At 42.6% G+C, this 19057-nt stretch overlaps 3 protein-coding genes and 1 long non-coding RNA gene across 4 annotated transcripts in view; 2 read left to right on the top strand and 2 right to left on the bottom strand.

The window, feature by feature from the left end:
- Positions 1–6482, bottom strand: part of SPATA5 (spermatogenesis associated 5) — a 197055-nt gene extending 190573 nt beyond the window's left edge. The window contains 6 exon segments of the mRNA XM_042870617.1: positions 382–1014; positions 2090–2148; positions 4475–4632; positions 5445–5569; positions 5853–6293; positions 6296–6482. Of these exon segments, the coding sequence (XP_042726551.1) occupies positions 382–1014; positions 2090–2148; positions 4475–4632; positions 5445–5569; positions 5853–6293; positions 6296–6482 (1603 nt within the window).
- A 158-nt stretch (positions 6483–6640) lies between these two features.
- Positions 6641–7952, top strand: LOC122179813. The gene is made up of 2 exons (XR_006178837.1): positions 6641–6731; positions 6859–7952. It is a non-coding gene; the product is annotated as an uncharacterized LOC122179813 (long non-coding RNA).
- A 5772-nt stretch (positions 7953–13724) lies between these two features.
- The window catches only part of FGF2 (fibroblast growth factor 2), a 28254-nt gene continuing 22921 nt past the window's right edge, over positions 13725–19057 (bottom strand). The window contains exon 3 of the mRNA XM_042870956.1: positions 13725–17824. Coding sequence (XP_042726890.1) covers positions 17639–17824 — 186 coding nt within the window. The 3' untranslated portion in view covers positions 13725–17638. The remainder of the gene's footprint in view (positions 17825–19057) is intronic.
- NUDT6 (nudix hydrolase 6) lies at positions 14241–18064 on the top strand. Its single transcript, XM_042870957.1, has 2 exons — positions 14241–14344; positions 16759–18064. Exons 1-2 carry the CDS (start codon positions 14284–14286, stop codon positions 17145–17147), a joined length of 450 nt encoding a protein of 149 aa, XP_042726891.1. The 5' UTR covers positions 14241–14283; the 3' UTR covers positions 17148–18064.

Consider the following 19057-nt stretch of genomic DNA (forward strand, 5'->3'; position numbering starts at 1 on the left):
ACACAAGAACACGTGGTGATGATGGAGTTGGAGGTCAGAGCTGGACAGTGCAGGGAAGGAGGCTCCTGACAGCATCCCACTATTTGCTATAAACTCTGCCTAAGCATATTTGAGTTGTCTTAGATATAGATACATGTTACTTTCCTACTGAATTACTTTTCACACAAGCTAACCACTACATCTTCATCGCAGCCATGTAGTACAAACTGTAAAACAGTTTGACAATGGTTGGACACACAGGTATGCTGGATCAGCACAACATAAAATTCAGTGCATATTTTGGTAAAAATAACTTGGTTTATAAGAAAAAAAAAAGAAAGTCACATTAGAGGAACAAAATTACTAGTACCAAGTGAAGAAAGTCAACTCTTAGCATCATACCGTAACTCTTGAACAATTCAGCTTGCTTCAGGGGCAGTTCAACCATTTCTCTAATAGTTTTGAGCTGGCTGCTTAAACCTCCTATCATGTCATAGGTAACCTGGGGTCCATGGTCACTATCTTCTTCTATGTTCATCCTAGTTTCTATAAAATTGATTCTAGTTCTTGAAGAAATGTAATAAAAAGTGTCTGTGCTGCTGAATGCTCCAGGTTTGGCAGCCGATGGAAGCCTCTCACTGCCTTCTTTCCCAGACAGCTCCAAACCAGCAGCCAAGTCTGCAGTACCCTCTCTGCTGCAGGCTTCATCTCCCTGAGAACCTTGAGCAGCAGCTGTCACAGCAGAACTGGGTGTAACTGGTGAACCCAGACACACCGGTTTGCATGGAGTGCTCGCAGATGCAGCCTCTGGATCTTCATCAATGTCCATCCTGCTGAGCTGTAAGGACAGATCCAGCGCACTCATCTCCAAGTCAGATTTCTCCAGGTCTGGCTCACACATCTCACTGGAAATGGCACCAGCCTGGGCATGCAGCTCCAGACTGTCAGTCCCCTTCACCTTCATCACCAGCACATTACACATTTTGCCATAGAAACTGAATGCCAGGAGATTTTCTGGTAAAACAACTTTCCCATCTGTGAGAGAATTGAAAAGAAAAAAAAAAGGAGAAAGTTGATAAAAGTAATTGGTGGCAATAATTTTAGGATAGCCTTCACAGAAAATGTAAAGAGTACTATAAATTAACACCACAGAAGGTAGTTCATAGTTTACATGTAATTTCAGGTAATAAAAATGATCCTTTTATACATAAAAAGACTGTACTGGATAAACATTTGTCATCATACATAAACTCTTGTACTAAGCCCATCATTACTTGAGCATTCTGAACTTCACACAGTGTGCACAGCAGGATTACAGACTTAATACTGTAAGATATAAAAAATTTGTATTTGCTGTGTGCCCCACAGGTTCACAGTATTTCATATTCAGCCTTAAGCCTTGATCTACAGAAAGTAAAGTTTTATCCCTGTGTTGGCAGAGAAAGATCTGGAAATGTGATCTGAATGCACCCTACGGGCACAGAAAAGCACTGATGTAAACAGGAGTTACTATTTCTAGCCAAACTCACAAATCTGGAATCCAATTTGTGCTTCCTGCTTCTTAGCTTGCCAGCACTGTTATACTATATTCCTAAACCAGAAGGTTTTTACTGAGAAATTTAAACTTTGAATTCCAATACCTTGAAAAACACACTGGTTTTATTTTTTCCTTACTTACAGACGCTTGCTACCCAATGAAAAGTAACTTTGCTTATTTATTATCAATACATTAAAGATTCAGAGCATGGGATTTCACACCAGTACTGATCCCTTATCTTGTTCTTAATGCATAATATCGTTCTCTTTTTCATCGCCACACAAGAGAATCCCAAAGTCCATCAGCCAGGAGGCCAACAATGGCAGCTCAACAACCGTATCTGAAACAGCCATAGGTACAAAGGACAGAAAGAGCAGGATTACGACAAGTTAGATATTTGAATCATAGTAATATGACTTAGCCCAAAGATCCCTGTGAGACGAATAATCCCTTCTATTTCGGCATAAGCCCTCAAGTGAGAACAGAGGAAACACTCTGCTTTTCTGTCCAAAATGTCCTTCCACTGCACCATAAAAAACTGAATAGTCAAAAGAAAAGCAACAAAATTTATACCTAAGTTTCTCAGCAGACAGACAGACATTTCCTCAGCATTAATGCAGGCATCTTTATCCCTGTGGTAAGAAGAAACAATATTTTCTCAGTCACTAACTGCTACAAAAACTAGAGTCTACAGAGCCTATGCCACCAAGGCACGAGGACAATGAATACCACCAACTTTACACACTGAGATTTAACCCCACAACCGGAAGAGATAAATGAGCTCCTCTTTGGCTCCAGTAACGACTCCTAAGATATCAGTCACACAGCAAACAAAATGAGTGTTTGTATGTAATTTTGTTCCATTTTTCATACAAAATGCTGCAATAAACAACAGAGTAAATTACATTTACAAATTTAGATTATATATTATAAGCCCACAGGTCAGCCCCTGTAAGAGAACAGCATCACCAAAAACATTTGAATCAGATGCAGCAGCTGCAAATAAAACTATGACCAAGAGAGGGAGCTCCAAGCCTAGAAATAAAAATCCATGTCTCAGTTTCAGAGATCAAAAAAGTAACTTAAGGGAATGAGGCATTCTGCTATCAGAGGGGAGCCCTCAAAATGGCACAGCTGCTCCTGACAAGCAAACACACACTCAATTGCACTGCTGGGGTCTGAGACTGAAGGTTGGTTTTAACTGGAAAATAAATAATGCATGCAAGCAAATCCCCAGAGATACAAATTTTCAGAGAATAAATGATACCTGTAAAGCATCTAGAAAACGAAGAAATTCTGGGACAATGGGACTCCATTTATTCTTTTAATAACTAATATTCTTATCTGATAGATTGGCTGTAAATTTACTGTTAACCTAGTACATATCAACTCACTGTAATTTACTTCAGTGGTTTGCAGTACATCAGTAGGCTTAAAACAGACTAACTCCTGTTTGTATGTGTTCTCTCCTAGACCCATTCTAGAAAAACCTTAATTTATGTGACTTTAAATTTGGGGGCACACTGTGCATAGCATTTCTAGGAGCCCAAGTAAAGGATTCTGGCACAAAATCCTTCTTCAGAAGGAAAATTCTCCCTTTGAAGCAGTTTCAAAAAGAATTACAGTTATCACAAGTATTTCAGAAGTGATGCCTCTGATTTCATCCTTATCACAGGTGCACAGAATATCCAGAGCTGGAAGGGATGCACAAGTCAACTCCTGGGTCTGCACAGGACCACCTGAAATTCAAACCTTATGTCTTGTATAACCAAACTGTTTGCAATAACAATCAAATATTGTAATATCAAATCAAACTTCCTATAGGACTAAATTAGCAGTAGCAAAAAGCTTCAATGACATGATTTTTTCATTTTCTTAGAGAAATTACAGGTGTTGGGAGACTTTTCAAGGTGATTAGAAAACAGCTTTATTTAGGAAATAACCATAACCAGATTCTGCATCAACCCACATGCTGACTGCGGAATGTTAAGTCAGTGATAAAGATAAGAAGTCATTCAGCAGACGAATAAATGGCTAATTTTTCAAAGCCTTTGTAATTTCAAGACAGCCTTAATCTGCACTTTCTGCTCTCCCCCTTGGTGAATTCAGAGGGGAAAAAAACCAAACCCCTTCTACGAGAGTTTCCAGTTAAAAAAAAAAAAACCAACAAACATTCCAATAAGTAAAAGCCACACACATCATAGATGAAGCTCTGAGGGCTCTCCCAAGCCTGTCAGACCTCCACTGCCCCAGCCATGGCACAACTTCTCACCAGGAGCTCCTCAGGAAGCAGCTTGCAGCACAACCTCCAATGACAACAGCCACAACACAGGCTCCTTCTGGTTCTTTCTAACCTAACATCAACACTGTGCAGAGACCATCCTTGGGCCTTACAAGTGACTCAAGAGCTTAAAGAACCCACCCTAACCACACAGTCACAATCTCACTCTCCACAACAGCACTAATCCTCCCTCAGCTGAGATCTCCTCACGCTGCAGCTGACCCACTCTGCTTCCCACACAGGAGGCAGCAGTTAGCCACCAGGTATTAAACTTCAGCCTTCTTCATCCCTCAAGCATCTGTGGATGCTTAATTTTCAAAGAATCGCACAATACCCTGAGCTGGAAAGGACCCATAAGAATTACCAATTCCAACTCCTGGATCCATACAGCACCACCCAAAAATCAGACAATATGTCTGAGTGTTGTTCCTTGAACTCTGGCAGCTCAGGGCCATAATCACTGCCCTGGGCAGCCTGTTCCATGCCCACCACCTTCTGCTGTAGAACCTCTTCCTAACACCCAACCTGACCCTCCCCTGACACAGCCTCATGCCATTCCCTTGGATCTTACTAATTTCATGCAAGCATGAAAGAAAAATGTTACCTTTTAAGAGTGTGCAGTGCAAAGCAGATGCCTTGCAGTAGACATAATTAGTAGAGGACAAGATATTCCATACCTCATCTTCACAGCAACTTCCTCTGCTTGGATGACCGCACCAGTCACGGGCTGCACGGTGACGGCATCACCCACACTGACCCTCAGGCTCTTCTGTGTGGTGTCACTCAGCCCAATCTTCCCACCTGGGAAGCCTGAAGTGGGCCAGGCAGTGCAGACCTGGAAGAATCATAGAATCGTAGGTTGGAAAAGACGACTAAGATTATCTAGTGCAACCATCCACCTACCACCAACATTGCCCACTAAACCGTGTCCCTCAGTGCCACATCTACCCATTTCTTGAACACCTCCAGGAACAATGATTCCATCACTTCCCTTGCCTGTGCAAGTACATCACCAATCTTTCAGATGTTTATCCTAATGTCCAACCCAAACCTCCCCTGGTGCAACCTGAAGCCATCACCTCTCATCCCATCACTGTTAACTGGGAGAAGAGGTTGATGCCAATTAACACCTTGCCACAACCTCCTGTCAGGCAATTGTAGAGGGCCCATAAAGTCTCCTCAGAGCCTCCTCTTCTTCAGACTGAACAACCGCGGCTCCCTCAGCCTTATGTGAGTGAAGTGCTCTAGACCCTTCCCAGCTCTGCTGCCCTTCTCTAGACACATTGTAGGGCATGGATGTCTTTCTTGTAGTTAAGTGCCCAAAAGTGAACACAGTAACTGAGATATGGCCTCATCAGTGACAAGTACAGGGAGACAACCATCTCCCAGGTCCTGCTGGCAACACTACTTCTGGTAGAAGCCAGGATGCCATTCAAAGCAGGTTCAAAGCAAACAGCTGTCAGCGGCCCCACGTTCGGTTCTCCAAAGTAAGCAATATTAATAAAAACACGGGCTGAGGAAGAAGGAGGATTAGATTGCAACCCGGTTCCACAGAAGGCTAAAGTACGAGTAGCACCGAGTTTCCCAGCGGACGGAAACGCGAGGGCTGCCCAAAGGAGGCGTACAGTATGGAGGGGCCTCACCCACCTCCTGCTTTCCTCCCGCCGCCGTGAGCAGCACCGGGCGACCGATGCAGATGTTGGCGGCCTTCATGCTGTTCAGAGACAGCTGCGCCAGGGCTCTCCGGAACATCTTGGGGATTTTGTCATCTTCTGAAAGGTTCGGGAAAAGCACATCACCGCTCTGCACACGGGACACGCGCCGCACACCCCGCGCTCCCACACGAGCACGCCCGCAGGCCGCGCCTCAGCGGCACGGGCCGCGCACAGACAGAGCGCGTTCCCGTGGCACCGAAGGCCGGGTGAGCAGCCGGGCCCGCGTGCCGTTTACCAAGCAGACCTCACGTCTGCCGCAGCGAAAGGCCGTCGGTGCCGACGCCGCTTCGGGGCGGCAGATCCCGCCTTCGGGGCCGCTCCCACCGTCTGGGCCGCATACCTGCCTGCACCGCCTCGGCGACGTGCAGCAGCGGCGGCCCGCCCTCGGTCCCGCCGGCCAGCGGGGAGCTCCCACCCGGGGCCGGCCGTCCCCTGCTTCTTCGCCGGGCGGCCATGCCGCCCGCCGGCCGCCGCGCAGTGCTTCCGGAGGCGGAGGCCGGCGCCGCCCCCGGGGCGGCCGCTTCCCGCCGCTCCATGGCGGGGCCGGCGCTGTGGCGGGCGCTGCGCGGGGCGCGAGGCCGGGGGCCGGCGGCCGGGGGGGGTCGGGGCGGGCCGCAGCCTCGGCTGGACAAGTATGGCGGGGTGAGCGTGGAGCTGGCCGAGCTGCGCTGGCCTCGCCGCCGGGAGCGGGCCGCCTTCGGGCGCTGGCTGCGGGGCAAGTGGCGGACACGGGGTCGGCGGAGCCGGGCGGGCGGGGGAGGTGGGTGCGCGCGGCCGGGCGAGAGCGGCACCGCGCTGCCGGTAACCTAATGCCGCTTACAGCGTAACGCTGCTGACGCCGCTCTGCCTTCCCCTGGCACGTATTTATTAGGCCCGGAGCGTCGGGCCCGAGCGCAGACGTCCCCGCAGAAACCCTACCTTGCGCGCCACTGGAAGCCGGCCGGCTGGTAGTCTGTCCTAAACTTCGCATCTCCAGGCCTGCGGCCTGACCGGTGGCCCCGCGTTTCTCTTCCAGCCTCGGTCGCCCAGTGGCAGCAGGAAGGCCGGGTCGCCGTCTGGCTCCACGTTCCCATCCTCCAGAGCGGGCTGGCGGCCGTGGCCGCGTCGCAGGGCTTTGACTTCCATCACGCGGAGTCGGGCTCGGCCACCCTGACGCGGTGGCTGGGCGAGGGGCCCAGCAGGCTGCCCGCCTTCGCCAGCCACCAGCTGGGAGTCGCAGGTGAGTGGCACGGAGCTGCCGCGGGAAGGCTGGCAGCAAGTGTGGGAATAGCGATAGGAACGTGGGATCGCTCCACCGATCTGCCCTGAGTGCATCTGTGCGTTTCTCAATCTTCTGATTTCTGCAGCCATTCCAATTGAGGAAAAAGTCTGTGCACGGGGCAGACGGAAGCGGCAGTGATTGCTAAGGAGCTAGCGCAGCTGTTGGCTACAAGTGTCACAGTCCAGAAGCTGCTCTGACATGTCTGTGTAACAGGGCTATGTCCCAAGCACCTGGACAATACCTAGGCCCATCTAGACCTCCCCCCAACCACTGCTGGAAAGGTTGCTCTAAAAAGGAAGGAAACTCAGGACCAAGAAGACGGTGTCCCATTTCTTACACATCACAGTGCAAGGAAGTAATGGTGAGCCAAAACCACAGTCAGCTTGAACTCAGCCTCATCAAATGTGCATGTGTCTGCCTTCCTTCTCAGCAGTCATCCACAGACACACAGCTACAAGAAATCAGCAATTTCTTGTAGGCTGGTGATGATGGCTCAGGCCGTGCCAGCCCGGTTCAGGTTGTGCACATCTCCCCCTGAATGTCGTCACTTTTTCAGTCTTGGCTGCGAGGGGCCGAGTGACCCTTCTTGCTGTGACAGGAGCTGGGCTGTTGGCAGCAGGCCAGGTTGAAAGTGAGCATTCGAAAAGCAATGGCTTCAATTACCAAACGGTGCTGTGGTCAGTGTGAGCTTGCAGCTAGAAAGCCAGCAGAGGGCAGCGTGGAAGCTGAAGGCAGGCTGAGTTTTTCAATGGGCATGTTAGAGCATGTTTTCCTGGTGGACGAAAATCTCACCATTAAAATATGTGGCATTAAACTCGAGTTAAGATAATGCATTCTCAAAAAAAAAAAAAAAAAGAAAAGCACCGCATTAGCACTTTTATTTCTCGCATTTTTGAGGAAATATGACTAACTGAAAGGGGATTTTTCTGCAGTAGGTTGTGCACAGCTGAAAGTGCTGCCTAAAAGAAAATCATGCAGTGGGAGTGTTGTGGGTGGGTTGTCAGGAAAGGCTCGCTGTAAGAAAAATCGATCTGGAAAAATTATAGCAGGAAAACCTGCACTTTCAAAATATCATTTGCTATTGTGTTTTTGATCACTTCAGTTACATTCTGTGAAAATAGAAAATGAAATCTCTGAGAAAAGAAGCAGTTTAATAAATGGGAAGATATGGATTTCATAGTTTTTGCGCACATGTAAATATTACACAACAGATAACGTATATAGTGTGCTACTGCTTTTCAAATCTGTCCTTCTTATCCATGGCTGAAAATTCTTTTAACGGGTGAAGACCTCAGAAAAGCATTTGGTGAACTAAGCTGATATTTCTGCATATGAAAGCAATTACTGCAATAATATTCTTATGTTTTATGCACCATCAGTGGATGTGGAATACACTGCAGAAATGCACCAAGCACTGTGGACATCACCTGGCATGTGTTTAACCTGTTATCTTTCTACCCCATCAAACAGATCCTGGGTAGCAGAAGCATTTTGTTCTATTTTTAACTCATTTTATTCTAATACCAAAATATTTAAATATGGTCACACTTTACATCAGCAGTGTGCATGTGCCAAACTCCAGGTGTCCTTATTTCTTGTGCAAAAATAACTCTGTGTTTTAGAATAATCACTTAGGGATTAATGGGCATGGTGGTGATGGGCTGATGGTTGACTAGATGATCTTAGCAGTCTTTTCCAACCTTCATGACACTATGATAGCTTCTGCAGTAAGGAGAAACAAACTTGCTGCTGAGAGTCCTCATCTCAGCACTATGGCCAGCCAGCTAAAGACAAGGCTTTGTCCCTTAAGCATTCTGGAGATAAACAGCAGAGCCTGCACTGCCAAGCAGACCAGCAGCTGTTGTTGTACTGTCTGTAGCTTCCCACGCGGTGAACACCGCACATCCAGGGCTGCTGCCTTACCCTCAGCCAGCCAAGAGATGACAAAGGTGTGAATAAGCAAGGTCAGGCCATATTGGCTAGACTAGATCAGAATCGCCAAGAAGAGAAAGTAGCAAATGTTACTCATAGGGTTTGGCCATTATTGTTTAGAAATAGTGGAATATGTGATGCATCTCCTGGCTAACTTACTGCATCCGTTCGTAGGCGGCAGGATTTTCCAAATATGTAAAGGGACAGGAAAGCTTCTGGTGAATGAAATGATCAAGGCGTTTTTGAAAAGCACTTGGGAAGTTCTCTGCCATCCAGAAAGTGACATATTTGTAAATATGCCCCATAGCAATGGCATAAGAAGAGAAGTTGAGAAGGAAGAGTAAAGCGAAAGAAGCTTTTACTTAAGGAACTGTATGGAGCGAGCCGCTGCACGAAGGTCAGCCTGCTGGGAGGATGCCTTATGTAGTCATGGCTGTCCATGCAATCACAAGTGATTTAAAAGAAGGCACCAGGCTGTTTTACAGATCAATACCTGCTGCTGCTTGGTCATGTTTATAAAGCAAGCCCTCAGGGGTGCTTGCCAGACAACTGGTCTGCTGTTATGAACATCTTGTCACATGCTTACATCAACTGTAAATAAAACTGCCAGAGGGAAGGTATTTTTCCCCTCCATTATTTATTATGAAGTTGTCTCAGGGCTTTCAAACATAAGATTCTTACCTACCAACAAAAAGCAGTCAAAAGAAATCAGCGTTGTACCAGTGACTGCTTGGTTAGTCTCAAGCATCAGCCTTTCTGGAAAGGCATCCTAGGGCTGGATGATTTAAAGAGTGGAAGTTCTCAAAACCAAAATCTGAGCCAATGGGTAGAGCCTGGCCTCACTGATGCTGAGCAGGTGTGGCCCAGTGAGCTGCAGCAGGGGACTCTCAATTTTGCTTGGCAAAACAAGACCAGAGAGCGAAGCCTATCAGTGCTATTTCTTACTTCTTGCTTTGCATTTAAGTGTCATCTCTTAGAGATTCTGGATATCTCAGAGAATTTTATGGCCAGAAACTACATTCACAGGCATCAGTTTTTGGGGAAAAAATGAGTTCTTCCTGTCTGGTTCATACTGCAGCATCCTGTCTTCAGCAGTTCACCTGGGTCTCAGCAAACCATCAGGCTAAAAAAGGCTTTTCTAGAAAATAATCCCTGCAATCACAGCATGCATCAAAAACTCCCACTTCCCTTTTTTCCCCTCTTTTGATCAGTACAGTACTTGAACCTGGGCATTGCTAAATATTTACAAGAGAAATGAGATCATTGTCACAAATAATGGGAAGCAGATTCGTGACTACCCTCTTAAAGCACATCCTTTGACATATCTTGAAGGAGAACTAGTATTTTATTTTTTAAGTATTCCTCCTACACATAATTCTGCCATGTATTTTTTTTTTTTTTTTTTTTTAAAGAAAGATGTTTTGTGCTGGACACTCATATCTTAATGATTCCCTTCTGTGGAAATATTTCTCCATAGCATTTTAAATGTGCATATCATCACAGAGCTATCCATATATTCTTCCTCTTGCTGTACAGTGCCAGAAGCACTTTTTACCCACTAATTTTAAACCCACGTATGACTGATGTGGAAAAGGACCTGGTAAGCTGCACCGCTGTACTTATTCTGCTCACCACAGCGCACAGCTTTAAAATCTGACAGAATGCCTGTTTTAAAGGGAAAACATTTTTACACTATGACTAATGAGAGTGACATGATGCTTAGACATGCAAGCACTTGGGTTTTAAACAGTAGGAAAACTCACTCTGTGGGAGAAATTCCTGGGCTCAGCATGAGGATGCACGGAAAAGCTGAATTTCTCATTCATACATTCTAATAGATGCAGTTCTTTAAGTGAAAGCATCATTTTTCCACTTGGGAGCAATGGTCTTTGATTAACAAGTTAATCAGAGACTGCACTGTCATCGGTTGTTTTATGGGCAGTGGAGTATGAGTCCGTTCAGTTGCTGGAATTTTTTCCTCAGCAGTACACGTCAGCCCCCCAAGTATTAAAATTTGAGTGTTATCAGCCAGAAAACACACTTACTGTTTCATTGTAAGCAGTTTTGTCATGAATTTCACTGGAGAAAAGTTCTTGCCTATCCTGGCTATTTGGCCAAAATAAGGGAAAAAAAATCTCTTATTTCAGTAAGATTACACATTCCTGCTGAAGAAAGCAGCATTGCTGGGTTATCTGTAGACATTCTGATCTTGCATTCTTTAGGTCTGATAATGATCATTAGGGGTTTGTCACACTTCATCAAAGCACATTAAATCGTTCAACATCTTTTTCAATATTGTCTCTCTAATAGGTGCTGTATTGGATGAAAACAATGGAAAGGTGCTGGTTGTACAAGACAGAAATAAGGTAAGTTTGCTACAGGGCTGTAAAGTAGAGAAGTTCATTTAGGTTTATATGGTTTCTCCTTTCATCAAATTCATTTAGGCAAATGATCCCAGCTAAGGTCCACAAGCATGAAGACAGGTATGTGCATGCATGCTCATTTGTATTGCATTTGTGTTTATCTTACTTGACGATTTTTAACATTCATTAGTAGTGCATTAGATTAAAAAGCATGATAGGTAGAAAAAGGACAAGGTTAAGTAATGTAGTTGGTTACTACTAAAAAGCAACAGTATAGGTATTCCAGGCACTAGCATATCTGTACAAAAGAATACCTACTTCTTCCTTGATGAGCATTCAGTTTGCAGTTCCCAGTACTGTGAAGATGTACCAGATCACTGGCTTTGTCCTTCCTCTGCCACACCACATGGGTTAGAAGAGTCCAAGAAACCCACTCTGTTTCTTGGCTTCATCACCCCGTACCCCTTCTGCTTCATGTTTTATGTTTCTCCTGTAACTGATCCAGGAGTACCTGAGCTTATGTTTGGATCCATGCAGATCTCTAGAAAGCACTCACAGCTTAAAGCAGATTTTGGGAGACTGTGATTTTGCTTGGTTTCTGAAATTCCAGGCATATTTGTGGGATTAAATAAGCAATGACATGGTTGGCCATGACCTGTAAACCACCTTTGTAAAGCAGGTGTAAAGATTGTGAATTTCTCACAAACCAAAGTGCTTGACCTCACTACAGAGGATGCCAAACCAGAGAGCGTTAGTGTGGTGGGGGTGGGTTATGTGATGTGGCTTGAGGTAACCGAGCATCCATCACTGCAAATTTCTTCTAGCAACTATCAAGCTAACCTAGGTTTTAACACACAAGTGCATAAAGCTCACTAGCTCATTTGCAGCTGTCTCTGCTAGTCTGTTTAAAATACATTTAGTTTACACTGTGCTTTGAACAGACAAAGAATCTTTCACAAATGAAGTAAGCATCTCTAGGACAGCAAGGTTATTTGCAGTTTTAACATGGAAAAAAAAAGTCAAAATCTCTACATGCTAACTGAAGTACACAGGGTTGCATCATCTTTATAATTCAATCTAAGCCAAAATCTCACTGGCTATATTGTTCTGCTTTTCCTGAAATAACTACTAAAGAATTTTTCTTGAAAACCAAGTTAACCATCACTTCATGGTAACACAACAGTTAATGAAAATGTGTTTTCACTGGCAGATTCATTCACTGAACTTGCAATGCAAACTGGGAGGAAGAAAAGCATCCTTTTCTTGTTCCATATAGATTGCTGATTGTATATTTTTACTTACTGTACAGTAAAATTTCAAGGACTTCTCTACAACGAGATCTTGAGGCTTTCATTCAATAATTACCAATTAAAGCATAAACACAGTATGCAAGGCATAGGCTCCAGAAATGGTTCTAATCCCAGAGAGCCTCTAAGAAAAGAACAGTATGTAATACAAATACTCCATTTGTTTTTCCTTAACATTTCTGTGCATGTAACAGTGAGAAATTGCACGCTGACCTTTCAATAAGTACCTTAAATAAAAGAGATCTCAAAGAGTAAAAATGGAAGCTACACATTCTGCAACCTCAAAGGAAGCAGTAGCTTCCTAAGCCCATGGGACAACAGATTTTTAAGATTTAACTTGCTAACACTGAGTTATTGCTAAAGCTCAACCACAGCCATTTTAAGTGCAAATATCTCTGTCCAGTTTTACAGTGAGACATCAGATATTCTGTTGAGGTTCGACATCCAATTCTATACTCACCAGAATTTGCTTCCTTACCCTCTGGTTCCTGAATGTAACAGGACCAGGCACAGCACCACACTTTTCTCTGGCTCCATCTGAAAGGTGGGATGACATTCCAGGTCAGCTGTTTCTACTTACCTTTGTAGAACAGAGCTGTTATTACAGTGGGTGAGCTGAAAGGAGAAAATTGATTGTTTCTGTCTCTTCTCCTTACAGCTCATTTTTATTTTTTTATTTAAATTAAGTATAAAAACTGAGGTGTGTGAATACCCATACAGTTCTTGTGCAGCAAGCAGTTACCTCCGTGCAAGCAAATTGGCTCAGACAGTTATTTGCCAATGCCAGTCCCACCACTCTTCTCTCCTCCTTCCTCCCAAATGAACCACTTCCCCGAAATGGATAATTACAGATTATGGTCTGGAAGGTTTAGAAATTTTAAGTTTATATGCAGCTTTATAATAGAAGCTTGTGGATTTTTAAGAGCTGTTTGTGTTTCATCATGAAAGGACAATTCCACTGCACACACAGCAAGATTTCCAGGATCTGAAAGCAAATCTTAAAGCCAGCAAATCTATGTACTTTCCATCTGCACTATTTTTAATCTATTACTCTCAATTCCTATCCAAGCCCTTTATGAGTGCCCAGAAAAAAGCATTTTCCAATGTAATCAGTGGGGCTTAAAATCCCTGGAAAGCTAACTTTTTTTTTTTTTTTTTTGCTAGCATACATTTTTTTCTGCATTAGTTTCTAGTTGAAGGTTAGTTAACTTCTTCTTATACACACATTTATTAAGGAAAGGAATAAAAAGTGTTATGTAAAATAAAATCCTGCAGATCTTTGTGCATTTGCCAGAGGTGTAGGAACTAGGACTTCGTAACCAGTATCGATTACAGCACCACGTCTGCAGTTCTGTTCTGAGTACTGAACTTTATTGCAGTTCTATAAATGCTTCTTTACATAAATCACACACAAGGCCTCGGTTTTGGAACTCCATAAAAACAAGTGACAGGTTGCACAAAATGGTTATTACAGACACACACAGTCATCTTAAAGCCAGTGCAGTATAGAACAGTACTAAATCATACCTGTTTGTAAGATTAAATATATATACATTTTTAAAAGCCAGAAACATGGAAGTGGGATACATTAGTGATTAAATATAAGAGTATATAGTCTATAGCAGCTTTTTAAAATATTCAACTACTATCTAGTTATCTAGCAGCAACATTGTCTAATGATTGTTAGACAGTTTCTTTCAGTCAGTAGATGTTTTGTTCCAATATTACATACAGACTGTAGATGTCTCTGATCATCACATTAGCAAGAAAAAATAGTTTCTACTTAAATCTTTACTGACATTTGTAAGAGTAATTACAATACCTCAACTTCACATAATGTGTTAACTGTCACCTTCATATTCCAGAGTACAAAATGGGCTGCATACTTCATTAATATTTTTTTCTCCAATGCAGACCATAAATGGATGGAAATTCCCAGGAGGTCTGTCTAATCCTGGTGAAGACATTGGTAAGTTCAACAATAACAGGTCAGACATCAATGGAACTACAAAGACATTAACACTGAAATACATAGTGACCCACATCACTCCTGTGACTACTCACTGCCTTGAAATAATGGCTAATGGATTAAGTGACACGATCTTATGACATGAAGGTTAGGGTGAGATCATATTGAGGTCAGGGAAGCATTATAACATCTCCATTTTTGCACAGGTTCTCTTAAGTACTTAAAGCCAACTTTCATAGGTTTGTTGGGTATGTTGCAGTAAGAGTAAGAAGCACAGAGGACTTAAATAATCAGCAGATAACAAAACGTAAAACTGAAATCGCAAGTCCTCAGCTCACACTGCAATCCAGGGCAGGGGGCTCAGAGACGTCCTGGGCAAAAATCTAACATTTCCAGCTTTCAATATTTGTGTGCAAAACAGCAATAAATACACGTGCTTCCTTCCACCCTCATCCACTGATTTGCTTACACTAAGAGCTCTTGGCACAGGACCAGCATCAATGCAGTTCCTGATGTTTGGGGCCACCTACTTTGAGGTGACATAAGGCACTTCTGCATTAAGAAACAATGCTGTTTTGAGGACAGCTATTTCTACCTAGTATAGCACAAGTGATGCTCAACACAGCTGCTGCACTTACGTTCAAAGGTGAATGAATAAGGATGTGTACGAAGAGATAGAAGATTGTGCTTTTGTCCTTGTATTTCACCTCCTGAAACTACAATCCACAGACTGGTTAATTCTTAAATTATACTGCAGTTATTAGGTAGGTCTTAGTTTCAAAAGGTAAACTCACAGTTATTTAGCCCACATCTGTCTTCAGATAGGAATATATTCTTCTAATAAGTGAAGTTTGACAAAAACGCTGCCCAGACCAACGCAGAAGCTCTACAAACAGTACTGATACCTTAAAACCTGTTTCATACCTTATCTTAGCAGTGATCCTATAGCAATGTGTGGAAAGCTTGTATTCCAATTCATTATTTCAACACACGGAGAAAGTTGACTTGTTTTTGTAACTCTGGAATCACATTTCAACTGCATTGTCAAACAGTGATAGAAATCAAAATTCTTTGTTCAACACTGCAGTTACGTTCAGCACAGTGGAATGGCTTCATGCTTTTTAAAGAACCCCCAACACTGTTTGTTGCCTAGCCAGACACTCTTGCCCTTATAGTAAGATGATCTGAGGCAAGAGATACCAGAGGAGCTTTTGCAGTGAGGGAAAAGAATAACTAGAATGAGAGACTGCTTCACTAGGGCAATTCTGAGTACCAGCAGCCATTCCTCAAGTAACAGGTGAGATTATGGATGGAGCCTGGATGTAAATATTAAGAAGGACCAGGAAGAAACAAATCACTCAGAGCTCCCCTCCTACCTCTGCTTAACAATATCACAATAAATGCTATGGTTCTGTGCATCACATTTCAATATTAAATTAGTAATGAATAAAATAAAAAAAAAAATTTTTACTTTTTCCATCACTTACATGAAATCTTATAAACTCACCCAAGAGTCCAAATTTTAAGCAGTGTTACAACACTTGAAAATCCTGTGATTATTGAAGCAACAAAATACATGACTGCTAACTTTAATGAGAACAAATTGATTTGCACAAGTAATCTGAATAGCTTCATAATGGAGATTATGCAAATAGAATAATCTGTGCGCTTTGCTTATTTCTGAGATTCAAGCCCTACTGTTTCTTCTAGCTTAAGTGTCATATTTAAAATACATACATTAAAACAGAAAAAGAAAATGGCACTTGATCTAAAAGAAAAGCTCAAAGCTAAAATGAAATCTCTGTTCAGTTTTTCTTACCATAGCCTGCCTTGGCATTCTGCCCAATCTCAGTTGTTTACCTTCTTTGACCATTTCTATGCAATGCATCCTTATAATAAAAATCACTTGCCCTAGGGAGTTTGCTTTGCAACACTTTTAAACCAGAGGACTGCAAGCGCCACCCTGGGCTGTGTACAGTGCAGTCTCCCTAGGCATTAGTAATGGCACATGAGTATCTTTCCCTATAGCCAGTTGCCTTGTAATCAAAACTGCAGTGAAAGTTACAAACACAAATGTTCTGTAGGCACTGGGTACTAAAGGCCTCTATATATTTGATGTTAAACTTATGCAGAACATTCTACTGCAAGATAGAAGACAAATTTCAAAACTACACCCTGGAGACAGTATTATGGAAAGTTTCTTTCATCTTTTTGTAGCATATGCAAAAGAAAGGTAGTTTGCAATTAGTTTTGTTCAGGGACCAAAAAGTTAGCTTGTCCTTGTGTAGAAAGGCAAACAAGCTGTGCATTTTGAAAAGCTTGCTAAGCAGAAGAGAAGATGTTTATTCTGGGATCAAAAGGTTTAAAGAGTGTATGTTCTTGTATATATTGAAAGAATTGCTCTCTTTGCCTAGGAGACACAGCAGTTCGAGAGGTTTTTGAAGAGACTGGCATCAAGTCAGAGTTCAAGTCCATCCTAAGCATAAGACAGCAACACAAACACCCTGGAGCCTTTGGGAAGTCAGACATGTACATCATCTGTCGCCTGCAGCCCTCCTCCTTCACCATCAACTTCTGCCAGCAGGAATGCTTGCGGTGTGAGTGGATGGACCTGGACGAGCTTGCCAGGACAAAACATGCTACTCCCATCACGAGCAACGTAGCTAAGCTGTTACTTTATGGATACCGGGAAGGCTTTGATAAAATTGATATAACCATGAGAGAGTTTCCAGCTGTTTACACAGGCCGCTTCTACAAACTATACCACAGGGAGCTGCCTGAATCCTACAGAAACATTACATGATAGCAACAAATTTCACATAATTATATTAATAATTTAAAATTTTTATTCATAGTTACTTAGACCATATTGAAATTATTTGTGGACTTATTTTTGAGAAGAAAAAAAATCAGTATTTATTCTCTAATAAGCTACAGATATATAAATTATTTTAAATGGCAAGTTTTCCTGTTAGCGTGCATCAGTTAGTTTCCCTTTACTCTGTAAAGTGAATATAAAGTAAATAAAATAGCTCTATAGAAATCTCTAGCAAAAAATAGAGGTGTTACTGATCCTGAAAATAGATTCTCTACATAATTTTACCTCCACACACACTGGCACAATAGGTTTACAGAGCAGTATGAAGACAGGAAGAAACATTCATGTTTTAACCTTTCTGCAAAAGTAGCTGATATCAGCAAACAACAGCTTCTATTTTTACTAGTTTGGTGAGGAGCAAGAAACTCTGCCTCTTAAAGTGTAGTGTGGCATACGTTCAGAACCCACCCTGCAAATCAGCTTTTAGCAGACATTGGAAGAAAAAGGATAGCTTTCTGTCCAGGTCCAGTTTTTGGTCCGGGTTTGTACTGTCCAGTTCTTTTCAGTGCCACATACCAATCAGAGTACTTCCGTGACCGGTAAGTGTTATAGTTATTAGATTCCAAACGCTCAAAAAAGAAACATTCTTCTGTTGCACATTTCTGAAAGAGAAAAAGAAAGGGATTATTTGATACTTCATCACAACCCAGCACTTGGTCTGATTTACAGGACTAACTTATGATATTAACTTAGCAGTACATTCAGATTTAAGAAATTTGTATGAAATGTTTCATGCTTAAAGAAAAATACAATTACTGTTAATGTAGTGTTTAAAACACCTACAAAAATTATTTTTAACTATGACTCATTAATTGTCTCTAATAAAGACAAAGCAGATTCTATCCTGGTTTTGCTTCTTTCTGTCTGAAATATAGTCAGGTGTAAGGAGAGCCATGTCTATCAGCACTGATTGACAGATCCCAACTCCCAGGTTGTGCACATTCATATTCACAGTATTTTCCTACAGTCACCAGAGAGAAGATGCTCAGCTGCACTAAGCTGCTCAGAAAGTTGAGCCTGCTTTAACCAACAATGCAATGTAGTTCAATCCGCACATCTCTGCACTCAGTGGAAACCAATGCTCCCCAAGAGTGACCATGCTGAAGAGAAAGTATCTTAATTTTCTGATGATTCCATTCAGATCAGTGAGATCATTTAAGAAAATTCTTGCAATAGATGATGTTCAATTCACAAGTTTCCTTGGATGCCTATTATGTCCCAGTGGAGATAAAACCTGGCTAATGGAATTGTGTCTGGTACTTAGAGCTATTGACAGTCAAGAGAAAGCAGGAAAGTTTAACTGCAGTTATCCCATAGCATATTCACAACAAGAAAAAAAAAAAAAAGATTATCCCTGTCAATCAATCTTGTTCCAGTAGCATAAATAGCGCCAAATTTGCCTGCAGAACCTATACTTTAAACAAGAAAAATACACTCAAATAAAAAGACGGATGAAGTTCAACACTGCAATTAACTTACTGGGGGAGGGAGAGCACGGTTATACACGTTTACCCTGAAAAAGAGTTTGGGATGCCTGGAGGAAGAAGGAAACATGCAAAAACTCGGAGAGAAAACAGGAGATGTAAGGAAATTTCCTATACAAGCAAGCAAATCTTAGCTACAGTCTTCCGGTAATATTCATCAATAGATAAAGTAGCTGTACAATCAATGAATATACAGATGATACAGTATATCCAGGAGTTTGGCTGATGTAATTAACATACTAGAGCAGGAAAGAAGAACACTCATCTTACCCTGGGCTCACGTGGTAAACTCCAGTGGAGTGGATCTCCAGTAGGGATCCTTCCCCCTTGGCAGTCAGCTCTTAAATGGGT

This window comes from Lagopus leucura, unplaced genomic scaffold (genome assembly GCF_019238085.1).
Source record: "Lagopus leucura isolate 7727_CA_CO unplaced genomic scaffold, USGS_WTPT01 Super-Scaffold_100004, whole genome shotgun sequence".
Classification (NCBI taxonomy): Eukaryota; Metazoa; Chordata; class Aves; order Galliformes; family Phasianidae; genus Lagopus; species Lagopus leucura.